At 41.0% G+C, this 26,638-nt stretch overlaps 4 protein-coding genes across 7 annotated transcripts in view; all 4 read right to left on the bottom strand.

Annotated features, from left to right (window-relative positions):
* Nucleotides 1-4,005: 4,005 nt before the first annotated feature.
* npffl (neuropeptide FF-amide peptide precursor like) lies at nt 4,006-6,644 on the bottom strand. The gene is made up of 3 exons (XM_035152741.1): nt 6,495-6,644; nt 5,090-5,205; nt 4,006-4,366 (listed from the first exon to the last, which is right to left on the bottom strand). The coding sequence occupies exons 1-3, from the start codon at nt 6,642-6,644 to the stop codon at nt 4,243-4,245; spliced, it is 390 nt and encodes a 129-aa protein (XP_035008632.1). The 3' UTR covers nt 4,006-4,242.
* Nucleotides 6,645-9,956: 3,312 nt separating this feature from the next.
* LOC118105096 (coiled-coil domain-containing protein 13-like) lies at nt 9,957-13,274 on the bottom strand. The gene is made up of 10 exons (XM_035152516.2): nt 13,087-13,274; nt 12,805-12,953; nt 12,561-12,703; nt 12,378-12,458; nt 12,173-12,286; nt 11,960-12,064; nt 11,059-11,226; nt 10,800-10,976; nt 10,195-10,416; nt 9,957-10,019 (listed from the first exon to the last, which is right to left on the bottom strand). Exons 1-10 carry the CDS (start codon nt 13,272-13,274, stop codon nt 9,957-9,959), a joined length of 1,410 nt encoding a protein of 469 aa, XP_035008407.2.
* Nucleotides 13,275-15,147: 1,873 nt separating this feature from the next.
* On the bottom strand, nt 15,148-18,397 carry LOC118104647 (coiled-coil domain-containing protein 13-like). The gene is made up of 11 exons (XM_047339307.1): nt 18,045-18,397; nt 17,763-17,911; nt 17,519-17,661; nt 17,374-17,416; nt 17,133-17,257; nt 16,920-17,024; nt 16,320-16,487; nt 16,061-16,237; nt 15,530-15,621; nt 15,401-15,491; nt 15,148-15,210 (listed from the first exon to the last, which is right to left on the bottom strand). The coding sequence occupies exons 1-11, from the start codon at nt 18,218-18,220 to the stop codon at nt 15,148-15,150; spliced, it is 1,332 nt and encodes a 443-aa protein (XP_047195263.1). The 5' UTR covers nt 18,221-18,397.
* A 1,550-nt stretch (nt 18,398-19,947) lies between these two features.
* Nucleotides 19,948-26,638, bottom strand: part of itga7 (integrin, alpha 7) — a 36,579-nt gene continuing 29,888 nt past the window's right edge. For 2 of the 4 annotated variants that reach the window (XM_035150577.2, XM_035150596.2), the window contains 7 exons: nt 26,399-26,501; nt 26,088-26,288; nt 25,247-25,366; nt 24,812-24,925; nt 24,251-24,349; nt 23,940-24,065; nt 19,948-21,749 (listed from right to left, as the gene is read on the bottom strand). In XM_035150577.2, coding sequence (XP_035006468.1) covers nt 21,594-21,749; nt 23,940-24,065; nt 24,251-24,349; nt 24,812-24,925; nt 25,247-25,366; nt 26,088-26,288; nt 26,399-26,501 — 919 coding nt within the window. In that variant the 3' untranslated portion in view covers nt 19,948-21,593. Of the gene's footprint in view, nt 21,750-23,243; nt 23,409-23,939; nt 24,066-24,250; nt 24,350-24,811; nt 24,926-25,246; nt 25,367-26,087; nt 26,289-26,398; nt 26,502-26,638 lie in introns of all 4 variants that reach the window. The other 2 variants (XR_004694895.2, XM_035150587.2) reach the window with 2 other exon arrangements.

A 26,638-nucleotide genomic window follows, 5' to 3' on the forward strand; every position in this document is an offset into this window, starting at 1 on the left:
CTCAGTTGTATTTAGATGCACGTTGTGTGGTTGTAAACCTGAGAATATTCAAGTAATTCCGCTAAATGTGTTGCCATGTTTAATGATGAGTAACAACAACTTCACCCAGATCTCCTCAGTTTATTTCATCAAATACAGAGGCCACAGAAGGACACGTTTTACAACCCAAACTTAAGATAAAGCCTTGAAGTGCTAATCTGAGCTTTGTTCACGTCTGACCGAGGCTGTCCTCGCTGCCGCCGGGCCAGCTCAATCTTTATTGATCGTCTTCAGCCTGAGTGTCCCCCCAACCCTCGTCTACTGGGCCCTGATACCCGACACCAGCAGAGAAACACAGGACATCTGTTTTGTTACATATGCGGTTCATTTTAGGAAAGACCATTTTTTATCCAGACATTATCATTCTGAGGAATATATTTATTTGATAAAAAAACATCGATATCACCAAAGGATTTGAGAGTAGAGTACTTATGCCAATACTCTGTTGCACTTTGTCATCATCACCATCTTTTTTTATTGAACACGCTCTTGTGCTTTGTCAAAACCTGGCATCAGGGGTGCTGTGACTGGGGTAGGCCTGGGGCCCCGAGCTGAGAGGGGTCCCTCAAGAACTGCTGAATGGCATTAGTCCACAGTAACACTTTGTAAGAACCCCCTGAAGGGTTGACCATACTTTCCGCGTTTCATCAGAGTTGTCATACTAAAACAAGGGTCTGCACATGTGGTGGTTTGGCTCAATGTACGGCCCCCAGGTCCCTTTTGCCCGGGGCTCCCAAAGTCCCTTGAAACGCTCCTGTATGGCACCTACATTGCCCACAATGCAGCTCGACTACAATTCAGTCAGATGCTAACATTTGAAGTTGTTCCTCCCAAGACCTGGTGTAAAAGGCTCGTTCCCCTTGACCATGACTACGTGAGCACATGGAGGGCTGTACATTTTTTGACTATTTATTTTGCAGGTTACATTTTTTGCTAAATCTCAGACTGAGACAAACAGGAAATATCAGAAAAGCTACAAAGGTCCCCACCAGGAACAGAATCAAGGATGAAGCGCTTACAAGCCACACACTCCTAACCACTAAGTCACTTCCCTAAATTTGTACCTTTTATAGTAAATTGAGAAGCAGTTTTTATTTTGCCTACAACTCCTCATTTTATAGTCCCTGGATGGGCTGAAAAAGACTTAGAGAGAGCTTTCAAAAAGGTACATTTTTATTCCCTCACAAGCGACTTAACAACTCCCTCCCTATATATTCATGTATATAAATAAATGAAAACAACATCCGAAACCTTTTTCCTTTTTTAACCTAGTTATTATTTTGCTCTGCGAGAGCTGCACACAAATCCTCCCCACACAAAAGACATTTTCTTCTTCTTGTAGCCGAGAATGAAAGAACGATGGTAATAGAAAGCTTGTTTCTGTCTCGAGAGCTGTTTACGAATTATGTCCTTAAAAAATCGTTAACTGTATAATCCTACCACATACCATTGTACCACTGACCAGTCTTAATTAAAATCTGAATTGACTGTTGTTGTGCTTTGCACCTCAGGGCCTCTGTATAAAAATCGCTGGTATGGTCTCTTAGTAGGACACATTTTTTAAAAAGCCAGAAAGTAAACTGTTAATTTCTTTTTTTTTTTTAAAGGATGATCATACTGTGCTTAATGTTGAAATTAATCTCGCACTTTATGAGGTGAGCAAATCACCACTTGGTGCTTTTTAGTCATGCAGGAGAGTAGCTCTGCAGTTTACCCTTGACATTGCTTTGTATTTTCTTTTTACACTTTAGTCATTAAATTCTCTTGTGTGTGACAAATTGTGCTGAATCATGTTTGTGACCAGTAATGGACCTTCCTCTCTGCTGGTTCAAACATGGCTGCCTTTCAAGGTGATGACCAAGTGACCTTGTCAGTGAGATATGGATAGAAAGGTTATGTATCACCACATCTGTAAGTTCAGTTCATGTAAAGTTAAAGGAGAAACATGATGCTTTTTCAGGTTATTTTTCCTCTAGTGTGTTGTATAGGTGAATATTAAAGTTGTGCAAAGTTAAAAAGCCCCCCCCCACACAGAAAACGCTGCACCCTTTGCTCCTAAAACGCAGCGTCAGTGGTCTGGCCGATACTTAAGGGGTACCGTGATGACATCACAATGTCCCAAAGTTACATAATGCACGACTACTCATGCTGGCCAATCAGAGCAGGGTGGGCTTTACAGGGAGGTGGGGCTTAAAGAGGGTCATGGCGATAATGCACCTTGATGTCGGTTGCCCGCCGCCAATAAACCGAACAGAAGCAGAGGCTGAAATAAGAGAAACTGCAGCCATGGACAGTTTCTGATCATTAGAGCATGTAAACCTTTTCAGGGAATAACACAAATTAAAATTATGAACCTGAATATGAAAACAATATGTCTCTGTGGAGGTGAGGGGGCTGGGAGAGCACCCTCACCTGCACCACAGAGGATCAATCAGCGCAGGTGAGAGCTGTTAGCGGATTGGTCCTCGTGCTTAAGAGGCAGCATCGGAGCTGCCTCAGGAGATCACTCTGGAACTCAGACACTCGAGAGACACACGGGACCCTGGCCGACTTAGGAAGAGACCAGAAGAGACTGAGCTGCAAAGCTAGTCGCCTTTAGTTAAAGTTTATTTATGTTTGTTCCTGTGTGTCTGTGATCGAATAAATATGTTGAAGTCCGAATGGTTCGTCTCTGGTTGTTGTGGTGAGAGCCCCGTGGCAAGGTCCACTGCCACAGTCTCCTTTAATGTGCACATTATCTCTATTTTTGTCTTAAATTGACAGTGTGAAAGAAAAAGCAATAAATATATACCTGTGACTCACATGCTGTAACAATGCACCTTGATTAAACCCGGTCGAAACAGACCACGCTGACGTACAGTAGTGACTAAAGTAAATAAATGTCAAAAGTCTCCAATCAGCACTGGTTATTCTTCAGCCTGTGTTCAGAGGGGGGGCGGGAGGTCGGGCTGGTGAAGGACTCTTCCTAAGAGGGATCGATGTGCTGTCCTTCCCACTAATTGGCTGCGGAAACGTGGAGTAATTGCATGTTTCTGTGTTTTAATTAGTGCTGAAGATGATTGCATGCTGCTTCCCCAGGTGGCCTGTAAATCCACCACACACACACACACGCACTTACACACGCACTTACACACGCACACACACACACACACACACACAAGGACACACACAGACAAGCAGCCAATGCTCCGCTGAAAATATATAAAATCAGGCTTCACTTTACATTAAATAGACGATAGCTGGATAAAACAAATTTGATATCAGGTCCTGAGACATGATCCTTCTCTCTGTGGTCTGTGTAGTAAGTAACTGTTCTGTGATATATATATTAAAAAAAAGCTATTATTCATATATCTGAATACATATCTTTCATTCTGTGTCCTTAACTGACTCTGATGACATTTTGTATGTGGTCTAACAGACGTTCTTCACCATGTACCGATGCTGTAAGCTTGTTTGCAATTAGTGTTAAAATTACAATGCAGTTTTCATTTATGTCAAGACATTGACTTTTTTATAATCGGAATTACTATTGAACGTACTGATTGATTCGTTAATTATTTGAAATACTTGTTGATAAGAGCTTCTTAAATGTGAGGATTTGGTGATTTTCCCTTTTTTACAATTTTCTGGCATTTATGGACTATTTATTTAATTGGCTATGAACATAATTGTTAGCCAGCTTCTGTAATTTGAAATTAATATTTCATTTCTATCATGCCCCCTGCACATGTCAATCGAAGAAGCAATTCCATAACATTTCAGCATTTAGCCTTTGAAATGTTTGTGAGAAAGATCCTTTGTGCAATATTCACAATGAACACACACATGCGTACATTTAGCTTTTCCAAATTCAAAGCTCTTTTATTTGATCAGAGAACAAAAGAATAACAACGAGATAGCGATCAATTTACAGCAAAACTCTGGGTTCTTGCTAACATTCAGGTCAGGAATAATAAGGTCTGCTCAGAGAACTTTAACAGGCACTATAGTTAACATGCTTTGAGGTGTCGGAAATCAAAAGAAAAGAAAACTGTGTGAATAAAGCTCCCGTCAATTTGAGTGGGAGTGTCGGGTCTGAAGTCCGGCCTAATGAGGAGTTTTTAATTGAAATCAGATTCATTCATTCAAATTTAGTCAATCCACATTTGCCCGTCTCTCTGCCTCGTACCAGGACGGTGATGTGCACATCTGACAGGGAGATTACTTCTTGCCAAATCTCTGGGGGACGGCCATACTCCAGATCTGACCGGGAGCCGCGGCGTCCCAGTTACGAGTGTGTATTTGGTCGTCCATCACCACCTGCCCTCTGGAATCACGGCCGAACCTGCAGAGAAGATTAACATGAGCAGGGACTGATGTGAGATATTTAAATTTCATGAAGGAAGGTAGGGTGGGATAGGCGTGGGGATACAATTTGACTAATACATAGAGAAGTCACTTGTTCCAAACTGCATTTAACAGGAATGGCTGTAACATTATAGTTTAAAGGTGACACAAAATTACAGGCAACAGTTTCAGTAAAACGTTGAAACCCTGGAGGTTGAGACCCACATTTCAGGTCAAAGACCTCATCTGATCTTTGCTGTCACAGGCTAATGGCTCCTCAGCCACTTTCACTAATGGACAGCTGAGGCACATCATGTTAAAAACGGGTTCATGGTGGTGATTCTAAAATTCATATATCTTGTGAATGAGTAAATGGATTTTCCACTTCAGCTGCAACGATTACGACTAGTTGGGTGAGAGAAATATAATTTATAACTATTTTGATAATGGATTCATTATTTAAATATGTTTAAACCAAATTACCAGAAAAATGTTGCGGCTTTTAAAAAGTGAATGTTTGCAGCTTTTTCTTTGTTCGTGTGCAATACTGTTTATATTCAGTTTACATTGCACATATTTCTATATTTTACAGTTCTTTGTGTTAATATTGTATTGTCGCCTTTACTTTACTATTCCCTTTTTGCTGCTTTTAACTTACATTAATTCTCTGTGTGCATGTTTTTGTGTGTGATCGATACCGACTCTGCCATGCGTCACTGACCTCTGTGGCTGATGCAGGACTGAGTTCCTGGTTTCTCTCTGAGGTCTGAGCAGCAGAGCTCTGAGCACCGAGGTCAGCAGGCGATCGTCAAAGCTGCTATCTGTGTTTTCACTCTCCTGTATGGAACGTACACACACACACACACACACACACACACACACACACACACACACACACACACACACACACACACACACACACACACACACACAGAGAGAGAAATACAAAGCCTAGTATCAAAAAGATTCTTTCTGCTTTTGAATAAAAAAACCATAAACACATCTTGGGAACTTTAAAAGCTCTACTTGGGCTCTTATCTGGGCTGCAACAAAAACCCTGGGGGTTGCAATTCCAGTCACTGTGTGCTGCTGTGACAGGGGACCTTGAGATGTACATATCTATCTAGGCTCATCCAAATATCCATCCACCTTTATCTTTAGGCAAAATAAACCCAGATCTGTCTGTCGCAGAAAGGAAAACACTTTTTTTTTAATAAAGATGTGATTCCTGTGCTTTTAGGAACCTTTCTATCCTGCTCTGACTGTCTCTTCACCTCAGAATATGTTAATGTGTATTTCACACACGGTTGATAAAACAGCTAAAATGAATTGACAACTTATCTGAAATTGTTGGAATGACTACTGGCTATATGCTCAGATTGTTTCATGCTCAGATCACTCACACTACTCCGCTCCTCCGCTCCCTTCACTGGTTACCAGTGGCTGCCCGCATCCGTTTCAAAACACTAGTACTTGCGTACCGTGCTGCGAACGGATCGGGTCCAGTCTACATCCAGGTCATGGTCAAACCTTACAGCCCGTTCACTCCGCTCTGCATCTGCCAATCGGCTTGTTGCTCCCTCACTGCGAGCTAAACACTCAACAAATTCACGACTGTTTGCTGTCCTGGCTCCTAAATGGTGGAACGAGCTCCCCAATGACCTCAGGACAGCAGAAAGTCGATACATCTTCCGCCGCAAACTAAAATCACTTCTCTTCCGACTATACCTTGAATAAAAAATAAAAGAAATAACAAAAAAAAAGTTTAAACAAAAAATTTAGTAGCACGTATATGGCACTTACCTATAGCACTTTGTAGTTTGGCTTTCTTGAAGAAAATTGTATTTTCTTGATTCTTGTTGTTCTGGGTTTGTACCCTCATGGTTGAATGCACTTAGTGTAAGTCACTTTGGATAAAAGCGTCAGCTAAATGAAATGTAATTTTTCATTCACTCTAATCGGTTTCAAAATTAGATTTTTATTCGTAGATGCCAAAATTATTTTGGCAAATTGAATCATGCGGTAGAAAATCAGCATAAATGTTGTTATTGTAATTGCCTTGCCGCAGGTAAATCGGTGAGCTGAGGTCTTAAAAGTCAAAGATTGTGAGTGGTGTGTTGTCTCACCAGCCCCAACAGGCGGTCGGCCATGTTCTCCTCTGAGCTGCTTGGCAGGATGTCATTTTTGTCCACACCACCCTGGATGTGAAGAGCCTGACTGACGCCAGCCATCGCCACCAGCAGAGCCAGAAGAGTCACCACTGCAGCTGCGTCCATGGTCGTAGTCTGGACAGGAGGAGGTCAGATGAAGGCTGATGAGAAAAGCAGAAGATTTCAGTCGTCCGATTCACACCTGTTGACTTCAGCAGCTCCTGGAGAACAGAGGAAGGACTCGTCCTGGTCGGGGTTAGTTGTCCTCTGTGCGCGGTGCTCCTGGCTAACTTCAATGGTGGTAACATCCTTGCTGGAGCTTATATACACCCTATGCTCTCAGGCTGGAAACTCCCAGGAGAGCTGAAGAAGTATGCTACTGTACAAAGGGGAACAGGATGGAGGAAGAACAAGTCCCTAATATGAGACTTAACCAGGTCCATTTAGTAGGATCAGGGCATTAGTGATGACAGAGTGTGTTATTATGTGGCCCTCAGGGTCGTCCAACACAACTCTCGCTGTTATTAAACAGATAAATCCCTGCAAATGGACTCAGATCCACCAGTTCCTTTTGACCACTGGTCCATGCTGCACGTAGGCAGATGACACCTATTAACCACTTAATGATGAGTCAACATAAACCGATTAGAAAGCAAATCTTTATTGATCTCAGGCAACAGAGTAATTAACCTAAAAACGCTTTGGGAGCAGAAAAACATGGCAAACACAAAGCATGAATTAAAGAGACATATTGATTTGTTTTTTAATATTTTTCTCCAGCGCTAATTTTATATATTGATAATATCCTCTAACACCTCAGGGTTTACAATAAAATGACTGATTCGTTCATGAGTGAAGTATCAGCTTTGGGCGTTTAGAATGATGCTGTGGATCTTTAGTTTTGTTTAAATAGTCATTTTGCAAATGTAATGTCTAAAATCACGTTTAAGGGAATGTGTGTAAATTAAATTTTCAGGTTGATATTTCATTTTTTTTCTTATCTCAAATATTATTATCGGGACCCTATAAAACTTTTACTTATGCTAGATTCAAACATGCCGTCTCCTGATGATTATTTGCATGAATGTAAAGCACACTATATTTCAACAGTAACGTTAGGGGACGTTCAAGGTTTTGCTAACAGAGGTTCTTATTTGACATGCTGACAAAGAGATTTCCGAAAGAGAAATAAAACCCTCCATTTGTGAAATGTCAGCTTCCCTCATTTAGTTCATTTTACACAAAGACAATTTTAGACTTGATTTATGTGAGTGACAGCAGCTTTATTAGTCCCATATGTGTTCACTTAGTGCGTCACTGAGTGTGTGTGTGTGTGTGTGTGTAATAATTGGTCACTTCTCCAATACTGGATGAGACAACAGATGTGCCTCATCACGGAGCCTAATGGGAGACAATCCGCTTTATCACACACACACACACACACACACACACACACACACACACACACACACACACACACACACACACACACACACACACACACACACACACACACACACACACACACACACACACACACACAGGTTTGCGCAGCTTCCTTATCAGGACTTTGCTTTGACTTCTATTCATTGTGGACAGCCTAACGAAAAAACCTTATCCCTGACCTTACCCATGACCAATTCATCCCTAACCCTAACCATAACCTAACCACAATTCACGTTATACCCCTAACTTTAACCAGGACCCTAAAAATTACGTTTTGCCTCATAACGACTGAGTTTTGGTCCCCATGAGGGCTACTGGTCCTGACAAAGTCAGTGTTTATACTGGAAAGGTCACACACACACACACACACACACACATCCAGTTTAACTGCCATGGCAACCTGGATGACATCTGAGGGAGTTGTAATAAGTAATAAGATCAGAAGCTTTGGGATTAAGAAAATGTAATTTACTCTGACGCGATAATGGAAAAATAAATGTAAATGTCCAGCTTTATCTAAACTAAATACAGGAAGTGTAGAAAAGAAGATCCCTTCATGAAACATCTTTGAGTGTCATGCACATGAGGTGTTATATATACAGTCTGACCCAGATCTATACGTGGCTGACCTTTGTTTCTTTATGAGCCTGAGCACAGGCTGAGAGGCCCTGGCTGATGCACTACCTGATGATGATTGCTCTCATTACCGCTGCATTGATCGCCTCATCCAGGAGGTATTCAACACAAGCTGCTTTTTGTTACCCTGAGCATAAAGGCTTTCTTCATCACGTCATAAATGCTGTTATTTTTGTCTTGTAGCACTTTCTGGCTCAGTCCAATGAGGACCTGCCAATCTCCCACTGGGTCCTGGAACAAACAGTGCAGAAGAGAAGCAGCACACTACCTCAGCCATTGGTTTAAATTAAGTTCAATTAAGGACCAGAATTGCCAAGTGAAAAGAAAATATGAAAAGCAATATTACAAAGATTTCATGTTTTTTTTTCACTTGGCAATACCGACCCTTTTGTGCATTACAAAGCTTTTCAAAGTAGGTTTGAGGAAATGCTGCGAGGCTCCACCACTGAAACATTCTGTGAACTGCTGCAAAACAACCACCATCTCCGGGAATAGAGCAGCAGACGAAACAACTGACATTTTATTATATTGAAATAAATATTCTTTCAGTCACACACAGACTGCAGTTACAAAGGTAAAAAATGAAAAGGTTCTTGCTGGAAGATGACGTGTAGCCACTGCTGCTGCCACAAGAGGCATAAAAGCTGCAAAGTCACGGATTTAGAGGCCATGTTTCACCGAGATGTGTGTTTCAGCACCGTGTACGACTGACATGGATAAATTGAGTGATAATACAAAACAAAACAAAGTTGTGTCCAGCACAACAATAAGCCAAAAGTATATATGAATTTTATCTTTTCATTATATTGAATTATTTGGTTTTTTAATTAATGTGAAAGAGAGGCAGATCACATAAGGTTATTCTTCTTTCTGCTCCTTTTCATTCAAGATTTGAGAGTGTTGCATTGTTTTGGTCGATGAATGAAATAAACCTTCATAAATATATATATATATGTATATATTCACTACACTGAGGCATGAGAGCGCTTACACCGGCTGAACAGTGAGGACATTTTTAAGAAAGTGGACCCCTGACGACAGGAGGACTCAACAGCAACACTTTATTTAGGATTTTAATTAATTCACTACAGAGTAAATAAGTAGTAGTATAGGTTTGTATAAGGAACGGTGTAAAGCAGCTTTGCATTTACTTGAATTCTAAAATACTTTTCACAGCAGGCAGCACCAGTTTATGGACACATTTTTACAGTGAACTGGAAAAAAGAAGAAACAGAAGAAATTAGTTTCAGATAAAAGTAAAATCAAGAGAATTTTCATCCTCTGATTATCAATTAGCACGACTACTATTAGCATACATACCATGAAGATGTTATTCTCATGTTAATGTCGCCCTCTTCAGGGCAGAAGCTTGAAGGGCAAATTGTCTGGAGGCTGGATTGCAGCTTCCTTGCTCTCTTCCTGTAACAGTTGTAAACACTTATTAACACATATTTAACGCCTCGACAGATTTTCAACACAATATTTTTGAATCTTAAGAAACAGCATAAAAACACTGCATTTGAGCGAATGACCAAGCATTAGTTTAACTTTCATTTCAACTCAAAACATTTTTGACTACAATTTATTTTTTCACCTCAAGGGGAAGCACTTGGATTTGTCGTAATTTTTGGATCGCTTCTTCCTCAGCAGCAACCTTTTGAAGATTCTTCAGGTGAGCGTTCTGCACCGCAAGTTCACTGTTCTGCTGGCTCTGCTGGCTCTGCTGGAGCTGATCGTTCTGCTGGAGCTCATCGTTCTGCTGGAGCTGATCGCTCTGCTGTTTGCTGAGCACCTCCTGCATCTGGGCCTGCGTCTTCTGCCAGAGGGAGATGAGATAACAAGAAGGTATTGTAGAGAAAAACGTGGTAAAGCATCAGAGAAGATCCTTTAAACCAACCAGAACTAACCACACTTAATACATGAAGTATTTCTGTGTTTACATAGAAACCTTATAACTCCTGCTTCAGCGATCTGAATGCTTGTCTTGTCCATGATCAGTTGGGCAAATGAAAACCTTTCAAAACCTTCAGAATAAATCCCATATTGTAAAGTGATTTTATGCTAATTGAAAATGTGGTTAAAAATGCTCTCAAAACAGCTATTGTAAAATGAAGAAGTACTACATTTGTACGCAACTATACATAAATGTTATTTGTATAAAAGTTACTGCAGATATTTTTATTTGATCTAATTCCTTACCAGCAAAGAATCCACCAGCTCATCATCATGTTTACCCTTCATCAGCAGGGTGGAAACTTGGTCCTTCAGAGTTTTCATTTCAGCAGACAGAATTTTATTCCTGGCTTTTGAGGCTTCCAGCATTTTCTTCAAATCTGCGTTTTCTTTCTGGAGGTCCTCATGTTCCACCAAGATCCTCTGTACAATAGAGCAGGGCCTTCGTGCATTAACAAAATCATATTTCAAATCATTAAATACCATTAACGACATGTATACACACCTCAAACTCCTTCTGCTTCTCATTCTCGATTTTGCGGATGTAGCTGAGGTTCCTCTGCTGAGGACTGGTTTTTAGAGGGACCCCTGTGCCCAGACACCTTTCCTCTGTCTGGACACTTGGCTGTTGCTGCCGAGTCGACCGCTTCAGCTGCTGCTCGAGGTCCCGCACCTGTTGCACAAGGTCCAGTGTGTAAGATTAAGGTGAAAGGGATCTACACACGCACACACAGACACACTCAGTGAAGCACTAAGTGAACACATATGGGACTAATAAAGCTGCTGTCACTCACATAAATCAAGTCTAAAATTGTCTTTGTTTAAAATGAACTAAATGAGGGAAGCTGACATTTCACAAATGGAGGGTTTTATTTCTCTTTCGGAAATCTCTTTGTCAGCATGTCAAAAAAAATCCTCTGGAAGCTAAACTTTGAACGTCCCCTAACGTTACAGTTGAAATGTAGTGTGCTTTACATTCATGCAAATAATCATCAGGAGACGGCCTGTTCGAATCTAGCACAAGTATAAGTTTTATATAAAATAATACTAGTGATGTTTTCACTTGTGAGTTTCACCTAAATTGTACGAATTGTTGTTTTCTTTACCCTAGAATGGGTCCTTTATAATTAAATACTTTATATTTACATCGGGAGAGGGTCCTCTCTACGGAGGCTGCCATGTTTTTTACAGTCGTCCAACCTGGACATACTAAACACCTTTTGAGTTTTTATGACAACTGAAGGCTACCACAGATTCTCTTTTATGTTTTTTAGGGGAGGGTGAGGTGAGGGGTGTTCAGCTGCAACATGTACCTTCACCACTAGGTGTCACTAAATACTACACACTGAACCTTTAAATTTGAGAAGCACATCACCATTAAAAATATAATAGAATTTCTATCTTACCCTCATCTGAAGAGCCAGAACCTGTTGAGCGCGACCTCTAAAGCTGCTCGGGGAGCTCAGTAATTGCTGAAAGTTGACTTGCTCTCCAACCTCACTGATTAAAACCTGCAGCAATAGTAGCAGGACATAGTTCAGATGAAAGAGGTCACAGATTATTAAATGTATAAATATATGATATTCCACTCGAGCAGTTTTAATAAATAAACATTGTACCTTTTGAGCAACTTTTAACTCCTGTTTGACGGCTTGAATCTGGTTTCGGTATTCAGCCACTTTCAGCTGGGATGCAGCTAATTTTTCCTGCAGAGATTTCACTGCTGGATTTCCCTGCTTTTGAGAAACATGAGTCAGATTGAGTTGCCAACATTTACAGTTAGGAAGACACAAAATGCATTATGTAAATTTCCACTGCAAAAACTTCAATAATTACCTCACAGTCACCAAAAAACTGGGATTTAGTTGTTTGGCCAGGGGGAACGTGCACCAACGCAGACCGCAGCTATAGAAAGGAGCAGAACATTACAACTGTTCATTCACTTATTTTATCTGTGATAAATCACATCATCCACCAACAAATCAAGTTAAATGACAACTTTGTTACCTCTTTCTCAAGCTCTTTGATTTTGTTGCTGTTTTGCTTTGACTTTATCTTTTCTTGCTCGACCTCAGCACTCAGCCCTCGGTTCTTCTTGGACAGCTCAATAATCTTGGTGGCTGCTGTGTCTCCAGCCAAGTCTGATGTGCCTGAAGGGAGGAGTGGATGATGAAGACAGGGTGACACAATGCTAACAATCTCTGTGCGTGCAAAGTGAATGCAGGTTTATGTTATTACTATTTACACCTACATGCTAAAGCCAGGCGTTCCTCTTCTCTTTTCTTCTTCAGGTATTTCATTTCAAAATCCTTTTCTTCGAGAAGTTTGAAGAGACGACCATTTACATCTTGTAGCTCTCTCAGCTGCTCAAGCAAATTCTGACTGTCATTCTGCACAAGTCTATAAGAGGGTAAATAAAGTTGAAAACCAAGATCAAGATTCCAAACCTTAAGCAATTGCACAGTAAAGTGTCAAGGAGATTTATGCAGCTATTGAGATAAACTACATTTAAATCAGCCTTTGTAAGACTCACCTGTCGTTTGCCGGCAGGTTGTCTGCCGGACTGTCTTCCTTCAACTGATCCGAATCATCCTGTGTAACATTGACATTAAGCTTATGTGCTTCTTTTGCTTTTTTCCTATCCAGCTTTTTTTTCTCCTGTTGTTTCTGTAGTATTTCAAACTGAAACTGCAACTCATTTGTCTCATCGCCGTGGTCCATGATCTATGACAAATTATTTTTATATATGCCTATTATTACGTGACATGAAAAGTGAGTTATTGCAGAAGAGATCACAACCAAGGTGCAGTGCTGAGGCATCCCAAACCCTATCAGCCTAACCATATGGCTAACTAGCCTAGAGCTACTCTTCAGTGGCTCCCCAGGAGGGTGCTTCAAATTTTGCTGCCCACTTTCTCAGTAAGTGGGTAGCAGACCCAAGACAAAGTCCTGTGCCACACCCTGAAAACGTACCCACACTAAAAATAAGAAAGACAACATAATAAAGTGGCATGACTCAAGTCTGCCCGATGGCTAAATAATTAGGATGCTCTCAAACACCCAGCACGGAACTCAGCCCCCAGTCAAAAATGACAAAATGATCTAAACTTGCGCTTTTATGATGGTTTCATTACTGAAAGACACAGAGTTTTGCAGAGACCCTTCAACTGCACAACGCTTCTGATCAGTACATGCTTGCAGGAGGTGGTCAGTACAATGTCTACAGGTACTTATCATGACTTCACTTTTGTGAAGTAAAGATTACATGATGCACTTTATAATTGTGTTTTGAATTGTAAAGCCATGTTTGTGATGCTAACTACATTGAGAAAAACATGATATTCAATCACCAACTTACAATATGTTTCAACCACACCATCAGTCTGTCCTAAAGAACAACCGCACTCAATAGCAAACTTTAACTATTTCATATCAGTCTATGGACGTGTATAAAAATGGAGGACATGACAGTTCCCCAAAGTAAAGAAAAAGCGTCTTGATCACCCTCTGGTGGCTGGCTGCAGTATAGGTTATTAACCATCTCTATGTTAGGTGATGGGACATGAACCCAACTAAAAAGTCAAAGTACATGTCAAACTAGAAAATGCATCGTCTGATGAAAAGGCTGTGTGAATGCTAACCTGCTGAAATGCTTGACTGAATCAAACTGGAAAATTATGATAGTCCGTGATTTGAATGTGGAGCTGCTGAAATGCTTTTCTGGATTAAGTTCTTCTTTGTTTAGTTTAACAAACGTACATTACCGCCAAAATAGGAATTTGATGTCAACACATTGCCAAGATCAAAGGCATGTGTAACACTCCCATGATCAAAGGGATCATGGGAATGTGATCATGACAGGCTGATAGCGTCATGTGATGTTTGTATTTTATCTAATTACTTACCAGCAAAGAATCCACCAGCTCATCATCATGTTTACCCTTCATCAGCAGGGTGGAAACTTGGTCCTTCAGAGTTTTCATTTCAGCAGACAGAATTTTGTTCCTGGCTTTTGAGGCTTCCAGCTTTTTCTTCAAATCCGCGTTTTCTTTCTGGAGGTCCTCATGTTCCACCAAGATCCTTTGTACAAGAGAGCAGGTCCTTCATGCATTAACAAGATCATATATCAACTCATGAAATCCCATTAACGACATGTATACACACTGGTTCAGCGGGAAGATGTGCGCGAGTGCTGACGTTCGCTACGTCCAATGAACCAACAACATGAACTCACTGAGCAGAAATTAAAATTCACTCATTATCTACTCACCACTATGCTGATGAAGGGGTGGGTGAAGTGTTTGAGTCCACAAAACAATTCATAAAACACGGTGTAAATGACGCTGTTTCCAGTTGAATATGAATGCTGGGGCGTGCCAACACTTGGATGACACCACACGAGCTGCATGGCAGCACCAGTTTATGGCCCAGTTTTGAAAGTGAACTGTAAAAAATTAAAAAAGAAGAAATTACTTCAAGATAAAAGTAAAATCAAGATTCTAACTAACAATTTTTATCCTCTGATTATCAATTAGCCAGCTACCATTAGCATACATACCATGAAGATATTATTCTCATGTTAATGTCTCCCTCTTCAGGGGAAAAGTCTGAAGGGCAAATTGTCTGGAGGCTGGATTGCAGCTTCCTCGCTCTCTTCCTGTAACAGTTGTAAACACTTATTAACACATATTTAACGCCTTGACAGATTTTCAACACAATATTTTTAAATCTTAAGAAACAGCATAAAAACACTGGATTTGAGCGAATGACCAAGCATTAGTAGAACTTTCATTTCAACTCAAATTTTAGTGTGGCCAACCAAACTACAATTTGCTTTTTTTTTTCACCTCGAAGGGAAACCTCTGGATTTGTCGTAATTTTTTGATCGCGACTTTCTCAGCAGCAACCTTCTGAAGATTCTCAGGTGAGCGTTCTGCACTGCAAGTTCACTGTTCCACTGGTTCTGCTGGCTCTGCTGGCTCTGCTGGTTCTGCTGGCTCTGCTGGATCTGCTGGATGTAATTGTTCTGCTGTTTGCTGAGCACCTTCTGCATCTGGGCCTGCCTCTTCTGCCAGAGGGAGATGAGATAACAAGAAGGTATTGTAGAGAACAGCATGGTAAAGCATCAGAGAAGATCCATCCTCTGATTTCCGCGGCTTATTTAAAACTTATAAATCGAATGTGAAATCCCCTCAATATGTAGATCCACTTCGAATGTGGAACAGAAACTGAATTTTGAATTAAATAAACCATTAAACTGACCAGAACGAACCACAATTAATTCATGAAGTATTTCTGTGTTTACATAGAAACCTTTTTACTCTTTCTCCTGCTTTTGTCTTGTCCATGATAATTTGGACAAATAAAAACCCGTCAAAACCTTCAGAATAAACCACATATTGCACAGTGATTCATCTGAAAACAGGTTGATGATGATTTACAATGTATTATATGCAAATTGATGTACAGTGTTATTGTAGATATTTTTCTTTTATCTAATTCCTTACCAGCAAAGAATCCACCAGCTCATCATCATGTTTACCCTTCATCATCAGGGTGGACACTTGGTCCTTCAGAGTATTCATACCAGCAGACAGAATTTTATTCCTGGCTTTTGAGGATTCCATCTTTTTCTTCAAATCTGCGTTTTCTTTCTGGAGGTCCTCATGTTCCACCAAGATCCTCTGCACAAGAGAGCAGGGCCTTTGTGCATTAACAAGATCATATATCAACTATTTAAACCCCATTTACTACTTGTATACACACCTTAAACTCCTTCTGCTTCTCATTCTCGATTTTGCGGATGTAGCTGAGGTTCCTCTGCTGAGGACCGCTTTTCCGAGGGACCCCTGTGCCAAGAGACTTTTCCTCTGTCTGGACACTTGGCTGTTGCTGCCGAGTCGACCGCTTAAGCTGCTGCTCGAGGTCCCGCACCTGTTGCACAAGGTCCAGTGTGTAAGATTAAGGTGAAAGGGATCTATTGGCAGAAATTGAATATGAAATAATACTAGTGAGGATTTTACTAGTATGTTTCACCTAAATTGTACGAATTGTTGTTTTCTTTACCCTAGAATGGGTCCTTTATAATTAAATACTTTATATTTACATCGGGAGAGGGTCCTCTCTACGGAGGCTGCCATATTTTTTACAGTCGTCCAAACTGGACAAACTAAACACCTTTTGAGTTTTTATGACAACTGAAGGCTACCACAGGTTCTCTTTCCTGTTTGGAAGAGTAGGGTGAGGTGAGGGGTGTTCAGCTGCAACATGTACCTTCACCACTAGGTGTCACTAAATACTACACACTGAACCTTTAAATTTGAGAAGCACATCACGATTAAAGATAAAATAGAATTTCTATCTTACCCTCGCCTGAAGAGCCAGAACCTGTTGAGCGCGACCTCTAAAGCTGCTCGGGGAGCTCAGTAATTGCTGAAAGTTGACCTGCTCTCCAACCTCACTGATTAAAACCTGCAGCAATAGTAGCAGGACATAGTTCAGATGAAAGAGGTCACAGATTATTAAATGTATAAATATATGATATTCGACTCGAGCAGTTTGAATAAATAAACATTGTACCTTTTGAGCAACTTTTAACTCCTGTTTGACAGCTTGAATCTGGTTTCGGTATTCAACCACTTTCAGCTGGGATGCAGCTAATTTTTCCTGCAGAGATTTCACTGCTGGATTTACCTGCTTTTGAGAAACATGAGTCAGATTGAGTTGCCAACATTTACAGTTAGGAAGACATAAAATGCATTATGTAAATTTTCACTGCAAAAACTTCAATAATTACCTCACAGTCACCAAAAACAGGAATTTAGTTTTTGGCCAGGGGGAACGTGCACCAACGCAGACCGCAGCTATAGAAAGGAGCAGAACATTACAACTGTTCATTCACTTATTTTATCTGTGATAAATCCCATCATCCACCAACAAATCAAGTTAAATGACAACTTTGTTACCTCTTTCTCAAGCTCTTTGATTTTGTTGCTGTTTTGCTTTGACTTTATCTTTTCTTGCTCGACCTCAGCACTCAGCCCTCGGTTCTTCTTGGACAGCTCAATAATCTTGGTGGCTGCTGTGTCTCCAGCCAAGTCTGATGTGCCTGAAGGGAGGAGTGGATGATGAAGACAGGGTGACACAATGCTAACAATCTCTGTGCGTGCAAAGTGAATGCAGGTTTATGTTATTAGTATTTACACCTACATGCTAAAGCCAGGCGTTCCTCTTCTCTTTTCTTCTTCAGGTATTTCATTTCAAAATCCTTTTCTTCGAGAAGTTTGAAGAGACGACCATTTACATCTTGTAGCTCTCTCAGCTGCTCAAGCAAATTCTGACTGTCATTCTGCACAAGTCTATAAGAGGGTAAATAAAGTTGAAAACCAAGATCAAGACGCCAAACCTTAAGCAATTGCACAGTAAAGTGTCAAGGAGATTTATGCAGCCATTGAGATAAACTACATTTAAATTAGTCTTCACAAGAGTCACCTGTTGTTTGCAGGCAGGTTTTCTTCCTTCAACTGATCCGAATCATCCTGTGTAACTTTAACGTTAAGCTTATGTGTTTCTTTTGCTTTTTTCCTATCCAGCTTTTTTTTCTCCTGCTGTTTCTGTAGTATTTTGAACTGAAGCCGCAACTCATTCTTCTCATCGCCTCGATCCATGATCTATGAGAAATTATTTTTATTGTATTATCAATAAAAAGTGTATACATTATATATGTATATTATTACGTGTGTTTGGATTTGTGTGGAAAGGAATATTCAGAGCTAGAGTGAAAGGAGGTCTGAAAAAAATCGTAAACTTTTGTCTTAAAATTGCTCTCAAACCCACAAATGTAGTTCAAGGTCAAATCGAAGGAATATTTGTGCTAGTCGCAGAAATGGCACTGTGAAATCGAGCAGGCCGACACTTTTGGCTCTATGCGCTCAACCACGACAGAAGTACCACCGAACGAGCCCATTCACTCCCATAATGCACTTTATAATTGTGTCTTGAATTGTATAGCCATGTTTTTGACGTTAACTACATTGAGAAAAACATGATATTCAATCACCTACTTGCAAAGTGTTTCAACCACACCATCAGTCTGTCCTAAAGAACAACCGCACTCAATAGCAAACTTTAACTTCAGTTTAATCAGTCTATGGATGGTATATAAAAATGGACGACATGACAGTTCCCCAAAGTAAAGAAAAAGCATCTTGATCACCCTCTGGTGGCTGGCTGCAGTATAGGTTATTAACCCCACCTCCTCTATGTTAGTTGATGGAACATGGACCCAACTAAAAAGTCAAAGTACATGTCAAACTAGAAAATGCATCATCTGATGAAAAGGCTGTGTGAATGCTAACCTGCTGAAATGCTTTTCTGGATTAAGTTCTTCTTTTTTGTTCGGTGCAAAAAACGTACATTACCGCAAAAATAGGAACGTGATGACAACACATTGCCAAGATCACAGGCATGTGTCACACTCCCATGATCAAAGGGATCATGGGAATGTGATCATGAAAGGCTGATAGCATCACGTGATGGTGTCACCAGTAATATGATGTCACCAAGTCAGGAAGAAGAGGCAGATCCACTGGATGGCGGTAATGTACCTTGACGCTTGTTGACACCCGCAAATAAACCGAACAGAAGAAGAAGGTGTAGAGTAGATGGCGGTAATGTACCCTGTCAAAGAGGAGAGCTGCTGTTAACAAGTGAGATTGATAGAAGCATCTCACAGAGGGGTTTCTCAGTTAGATGCTTCATCAGTGGAAGCAGGACACTTGGATATAGGCAGTTAGAAGCTGTAGGCGAGTCTCCTCACCACCAACTTAGTCAGTCTTAGAAACCTTATTAGAATAATAATCCATAGCGCTATAGACTCTGACCCTTCAAATGGAGAGCTGGACCAGCCACCCCTGTACTGCGGCAATACTGGGATCTCACGCTGCATTATGTGGCATTAGCTCATCTGGTAGAGCACTCGCTTAGTATGCTAGAGGTGGTGGGATTGATAGATGACCATTTTGCAAATGTCCCTATTGTGGGACTAATAAAAGATTATCTTATTTTATATCTGTGCCTGTTCTTGTATCTGTTCTGTTTCGTGTGTGCAGGAGTTGCTGCACCACTCTCAAACACACGCACGCATGTACGCACGCACGCGCGCACACACACACACACACACACACACACACACACACACACACACACACACACACACACACACACACATACACACCTATACACATTTTTTACCTCACTTTACATTATTATCCTCTCTTTTTTGACTTAAGATTTGTGTGAAATCAATTCACATCCACACAGAGTTATTACTTAGTTAATACTACTGGCAGCATGAGAATGGAGGACACACACCAAGCATCAGGCACACACAAAATTTCTTGGGAGGATTTCTAGTTTTATCTACAATGTTAACACAGTGCAGCCAAACAAAAAAACATAAATAAAATACAGAGTCTTGACAAGGAAATCAGGTAAAATGGGGGAACGTCAGATCAGCAACAGGAGCTTCATGCAGCTAATACAAGATTGTCCAGCAATATCCAAAGAAACAAGCTGACTCTTCATGCTTTACAGCCACTTCATCCATTTAAAAAAAAAAAATAGTGTCTCGTTTTGATGAATTCTTCTCTTTTAGAAATCTTCTCCTCTCTTCGTGTTGTGTTGGAGAGACGTTGACGTCCAACAGATGCTCCAGGGCAGCATGATCTCATTTGCAGTAGCCTCGTGCTCTTAACCTGTAGCTCACAATCTGCCACTTTGACCATAAGGCACTTGTACGCAGTTAGAAACGTCAGTACAGAAATGAATGTACAATCTCACCCTGACTCAGGATCAGTGCTACGAGCAGGTTAATGCACTTCGACTAAATCTGGAAACAGAAAATGACGTCACCTGGTGAAACATAGTTACATCTCAGTAAAAAATATTGGCGAGTTATATGAGTTATATGGGTCATTTTCAATCATACAGAGTATTTCAGGGTTTTCATTTGAGCATAAAAGATGGTTTCACACATAATATTGTTATACATGGTGAGAAATGATCACCCTCATCAGCCAGGACATTCAAAAATCAATGTTTGTATCAGAAATTGAAATGCACATTTTAAATATTGCTTCACTCCTCTGACACATTTGGTTTCCATGCAACAACAGTGCTGCAGGCACTGGCTATTATGGGCTGTGTCGTGGTGTTCTTGCTCTGATGTACAGTGCATTTGACATATAAACAAAAAAATGCAAAGATACAAACTTAAAAAGGTTCTTCATTTAGAGGCCTTTCTTTTCCTTGAACAAGGAAATACAAAAACCATCAAGTTAACTTATTTATTTGCTTTTTTTTTTCTCAGCCAGCTCAGAGCAAACAGCAAGCCCCGAAAACAACATTCAATGCTTTTGCAGATATCTTACATACTGACATATCCCCCTCTGTTTACCAGTCTATGGTGCTAACTACGAGAAAATCCCCAAACATCCAATTTGTATAAAAAAACTATTTTATTTTTCCATCGCCTGTATCAGTCGTCAGTCTTACAGTAGTTAAGGCAAACAAGTAGTGTTGTAGTTGTGGAGGCAGTGGCGTCTTCTTCAACAGTGTCCAGTGTGTGTGTATGTGCATCTAATACTAAACTGTAATGTTGTGCATTCATGCAGTTCTTTGACGTGTGGGTTTCTTGTCGTCCTCGTTGTGCCACTCAAACTGATGCCAGTCAGTGTCGGCTGTGAGACATTCTGAGCAGCTGAACTGGTCGTTCTGCTAAACACTGGTTAAGATGCACGTTATAAATAGACTATCCAAGGCCAGCCATCATTGGGGTAGAGTATGGGAGAATATAGATCCAGTGTAACAGGCCACCATGATGTACGTACTGACGCAGTACAGTGTGCACAGGATTTCACGATCTCAGTCTATGTGCACTTTTTTTTTTTTTAGTCCGTTAGTTCCAATGCAAAGACAGAATGACTGCCTCATGTGGTGATTTTTCTTCATGAATTCAGTCCGTCGGGGCTTCTAACAGAGTTACGAGGTCCCGTCGCTCCAGTGCGTTGACCATTCCTTTTTATGGACGACTCCCGACTTCTCAGTCTGGAACTGTGGCCTGTCCTCGCGAGGAATCTTCACCGCGTGGTACTGAGGCAGTTTTTCTTTGTAGTGGGCCCGGCGGAAGAAGCCACACTGTCGGCAGCAGGAGGAGGAGGAGAAGCAGGTGGGGTCGCAGGTAGTAGAGGAGAGGAAAGGAAAAAACAAAGGATTAACTGATTGCATACAAGAGACTGCAATTTGTTTGCCCTCATTTCACTTGATAACATGGTCTGCTTCCAATATCATGCCCAGTAAGAGATCTATAAAATCTATTTTATTCCTTTAAAGTAATGTCTTCTAGTTCATCTCAGACAGATGAAAGGAAAACCTGATTATCTTGTGATGACTTTGTGCAGTCACTGTGACATTTTAGTACAAAACAAATGCAACAAAACGCACCTCCACATGCTTTACATTTCTAATCCAGCAACAGAATTAAGTGACTTTGATTCACACGCCAACACACAAGCAAAGTGTGATTAAGGAAAATCTGCACACAAAACACCAAATGATCCATTTAACACGTGGGATAAGCAGTTGTTCATGAGATGCATGTGCAATGGTTAAATGAAGAAATTGAAAAGTGCATAACAAGCATGTCAGGAAATTGAAGTCTACATTGACTGGTGTCAGATAATGAAACCGTAATGTCAGCAGCACGCGGCTCTACAGGCATCTCACAGCCCAGAGGGAGAGATGACTGGATAGTGTTCAGGAAAAATAATGTTTTGAATCAATTTATTTTATCACCAAAACCCTAATTTTTTATCTTTAAGATCTAATAACAGAGAATAGCGCCACGGTGGCAAAAGTGTATATTGCAGGTTACTGTCGCTGTAACTATTACCTCTGCCAAGGAGGTTGTGTTTTCATCTGTGTTTGTTTGTTTGTTTGTTTGTTTGTTTGTTTGTTTGTTTGTTAGCAGGATTACAAAAAAACTACTCAACCGATTTCTATAAAATGTTGTATAGAGTTGGGACATAACACAAGAAAGAACCCTTAAGATTTTGGTCCAGATCTGGATCAGGAGACACAGATTCTCACTTTCTTTATTATTTTGTGATAGATCAACATTTTCTATGAATAATTCATGGCTCTTGTAACTGATATCTGTGAGTGTGTGAAGTTGGATGCAGCTTGAGTGTATGTAAGGAGACTGTTGGGCCTTGGAGGAGATAAGCGCTCAAATTAGTGCCATTCTAATTCCTTTTTAAGTGGTTTAAACTGATATGAACATATTCATGGGTGCCTTGCTTTGTAAGACAGCTCAGTTCACTTTACATCCACAAAATATCAGGAAAACCAAGAAATATATAAACTGAAAAGCTGGACTCATTTGGTATTATTTCATGGTTTTAAGTTATTGTTGATGAACGTTTTCATCGTGAAGTTACATTAGGATGTTAATGTGCTCAGGCAAACACAGCAACAATAACTAAATAAAATAAAATTTGTTTAGAAAACTGCTATAATATTTCATCTGTATTTTTGTGATAATTATTGTTATTAGTTATTAATGTAACGAACACCACCAGCCACACCAGCGTCAGGTCGAGGAACACAGTGCTTGTGGGTGAGGATTTTTACCGCTTGGAGGGGGAGGAGGAGGGGAGAACAGGCCAGAGGGAAATATGTTTGATATTATAGTTCTGATGCCTGCTTCTCCGCCTCCGAGGGTTGGACCCCCAAGTGGGCACGGTAGAACTCCGTCTCATAGTGTCGGCGCGGTTCGCTGCGTTTGAAGAACCCACACTGGGGCAACAGATCACCATGGGGAAGTGAAGGAAAGGTAGAACAGGGGGAGAGAAACAATGAGAAACAGAATAGAAGAAAGAAGGATTTAGGGACGGAGAGTTCCCAGATGGGATTGAGAGGAGACGACATAAAGGGGGACGAGACAGAGGGAGGACAAACACAAGTAGAAAAAGAGGACAGATGAGAGTGAGCTGGAAGGAATAAAATGATTACAGGACAGAACAAAGCAGATAGAACTAATTGGACTGACATGGAAAGTGATGAGAAAATGTCAGAGTAATGAGGGAGACAGGATGAAGTCAGGACGTCTAACATCAATATTTGATATAAAGGGAATCTATGAAGATTGTCTGTACCATAAAAAAACAAATACTAACTGTTTTGGGACTTGCAATAAGAGTCAAGTAACCTGTGTGTAAGTGTGTGTGTGTGTGTGTGTGTGTGTGTGTGTGTGTGTGTGTGTGTGTGTGTGTGTGTGTGTGTGTGTGTGTGTGTGTGTGCGTGTATGTGTGTGTGTGTGTGTGTTACCTTCCACAGGAGGCAGACCAGTAGAGTGAGCAGCAGGATGCCTGCCAGCACGGCTATGAGGATGATCCACCAGGGGATCAAGTACTGATCAACCAGACCACGTTCAGGGTAGATCATCACTGGAACCTGGAGAGGAAGGACCCATTTCAAATAAATATTTATCACTGCTGGATTGACACCATGTTTGCGTTTTTGTTAATTCCTTTAAAAGGGATAATGCGTGTTAATTAACGTGCATATTTGAGTCCAACATGTAAATGTGTGTATAAAAAACTCAGTAGTACATAGAGTGAGTGTCATGTGTTCAGTACCTGAGCAGCAGCATCCTTGAGGACCAGGTGCTTGATGCTGGACTTGACTGTGATGTTGGCTCTGACCAGCAGCTCCAGAGCACTGACTGCTGAGAACTCCTGAGAGACACAGAGACAGGGACCACTGTGAAAACTTTGTATTTTATAAGTTGTTTAGTTAACCGCTCGTTGTGCTGTCTGAGAATTCAAAACAGAAAGTCCCTTCTGCTGATGTCCAGTATCAGATCATTTGTAAAGTCACAATAATGTTCAAATCCACATATTGATTCACATGGAATAAATCAAACCACAGTAGAAAACCATGTTGGGTGCACAGTGTATTTCTTGTTACTCTTGGATCTGTCGCTGAATATTAAAGCTGCAGCTGCAGGTCACTCAGTGGTCAAAGCTGACAGATGTAATCACAGACTGCTGACTGCTTTAACCCCTTATTACTCATTCAGTAAATGCACTTCCTGCAGGTCTCCCTCGTTCACTCACATTACTTACTTAAATCAGTGTGAGCACCAGCAGCTCAGATTGAGAGTATAATGCGATAACACGCTGATGAATTTTTTTTACCTCTATGAAACTGCTGTTCCACAGCCGGGCGTGGATCTTGAGGACAGCCTGACCAGAGAAGCTGTGGAGGGGACACTGGAACAGGACACAACGTGCCGATCCCAGGAGACAATCCTGGAGGGAGGAAAGTTACAGCTAAGCACTCTGGGTATTTATTTGAATGGGACTGAGCACAAATATATAAGCAGTTACAAAAAGTAAGGAAAACCAAATGTCTTTTTGTCTCTATGCAAACATCAAATCAACATAACACCCCCTTACTCTTGTTCCTTCTGTCCTATGCCTCTTTTATATTGTATTATATGTCAATTGTATCTATGTAGATGAATGAAAGATTGCATGAATGTATTTGATTTTGTTTCTGTTCTGCAGACACTGTATTGTCCACCTGGGACAATAAAGTCTTATATTATCCTTTTCTCTTTCCCCTCTTACCAGTTTGAGCGACTTGCGTTTCTCTGAAGCTGCCACAGCTGGGGTGGTTCGTCCCACGCTGCCCTTCGTCATCACTTGACCTTCGTCCTCCGGGTGGGAGCGGCGCGCTCGCCCAGCCTGCTGATGCGTTCAAACAGGAAGAGATGGATCAGTCACTTGAGACGGTTCAGGAAGAAGAATTAAGGTCTGTGTGTGGACGTGACCCGTCCGTGAACAGGGCAAATTTGGATAAGGAGGAGGATGTTGCTGCCATAGTCGATAATCCCATGTTAGCTCACATGCTGCTGAGATGCTGGTGCTCTAGTGCGACCCCTAGTGGCAGTGGATATCTCTATATATCCTTTAAAACTGCAACCAAAGTGCAACCACCAATTTTTGTCAGTATCAATCACTGATCATTATTTTGTTTTTCGTAACTGATTGAACACTCAGTGTAGAAAAAGTCAGAAAATAGTCAATATTTTTAATAGTTGTTATTTCCTAAAACCCAAGTGAACTTTCACAAATGTCTGAGTTTGTCCAACCAACAGTCATTAACATAAAAATGTTGCGTTTACTATCGTATAAAACTAGCAAATATTCACATTTGACAAGCTGATACCAGTGATTTTTGGAAATTAACGGAATCATTTATTCTCTAGAGGACAGATTTGTTTCCCGTTGTCTGGGAAAATAATGAAACTGCCATTTACAGTTTGGGTCAATAGGCTCAATAACAGCAGAGATTAATCCGACCACGCCACTAGGAAACCTTTAGGACAAAAGAAACATTAACTGACTGCTTCTTTTTTGCCTGAAAAGTTGAATCCACACTGTGAAATATAAACTGTGCTCTGCTAACCTGTGGAAGCTCTGCAGGTGAGGACTCCTGCAGCCCCAGAGGATTCAGTGCTGCTGAGGGGATGCAGTGTGTGTCTGGGTGACCCTCAAACTTCAGTCTCGTGGGATACAGGAGCCACTTCCCATTGGCCAGCTCGTAGGGCCACATGATGTTGAGGAAGGCCGAGCCGAGCGTCTGCAGGGCTTGTCCGGTGTTTGCCACCTGAATAAAAATGGCAAACACTGCTGTCATGCACTGACACGCTACAGCACACATACAGATTGAAGGACTCACACATGAGCATCCTCTACACACACACACTCATTCCTCACCACAAACTCGATATCCACAGGGCTGCCGATGTCCTCCAGGCTGGTCATGGCACTCTCTCCCCTCACTGTGCCGCTGAAGAACAGCTGGTGAGGATGAGCGAGCCTATAGGGAAACACAACATCACATCAGTGTGTCAGACAGCTGCAAACACACTCACACACACTTACAGGCCTGTTGAATAGTTTAAACTGAATTTTATTTAGTCAAAAACAAAACAGATTTTTTTTGGTTTAACCCTT

The sequence above is a fragment of the Hippoglossus stenolepis genome, chromosome 3 (genome assembly GCF_022539355.2).
Source record: "Hippoglossus stenolepis isolate QCI-W04-F060 chromosome 3, HSTE1.2, whole genome shotgun sequence".
Taxonomy (NCBI): domain Eukaryota; kingdom Metazoa; phylum Chordata; class Actinopteri; order Pleuronectiformes; family Pleuronectidae; genus Hippoglossus; species Hippoglossus stenolepis.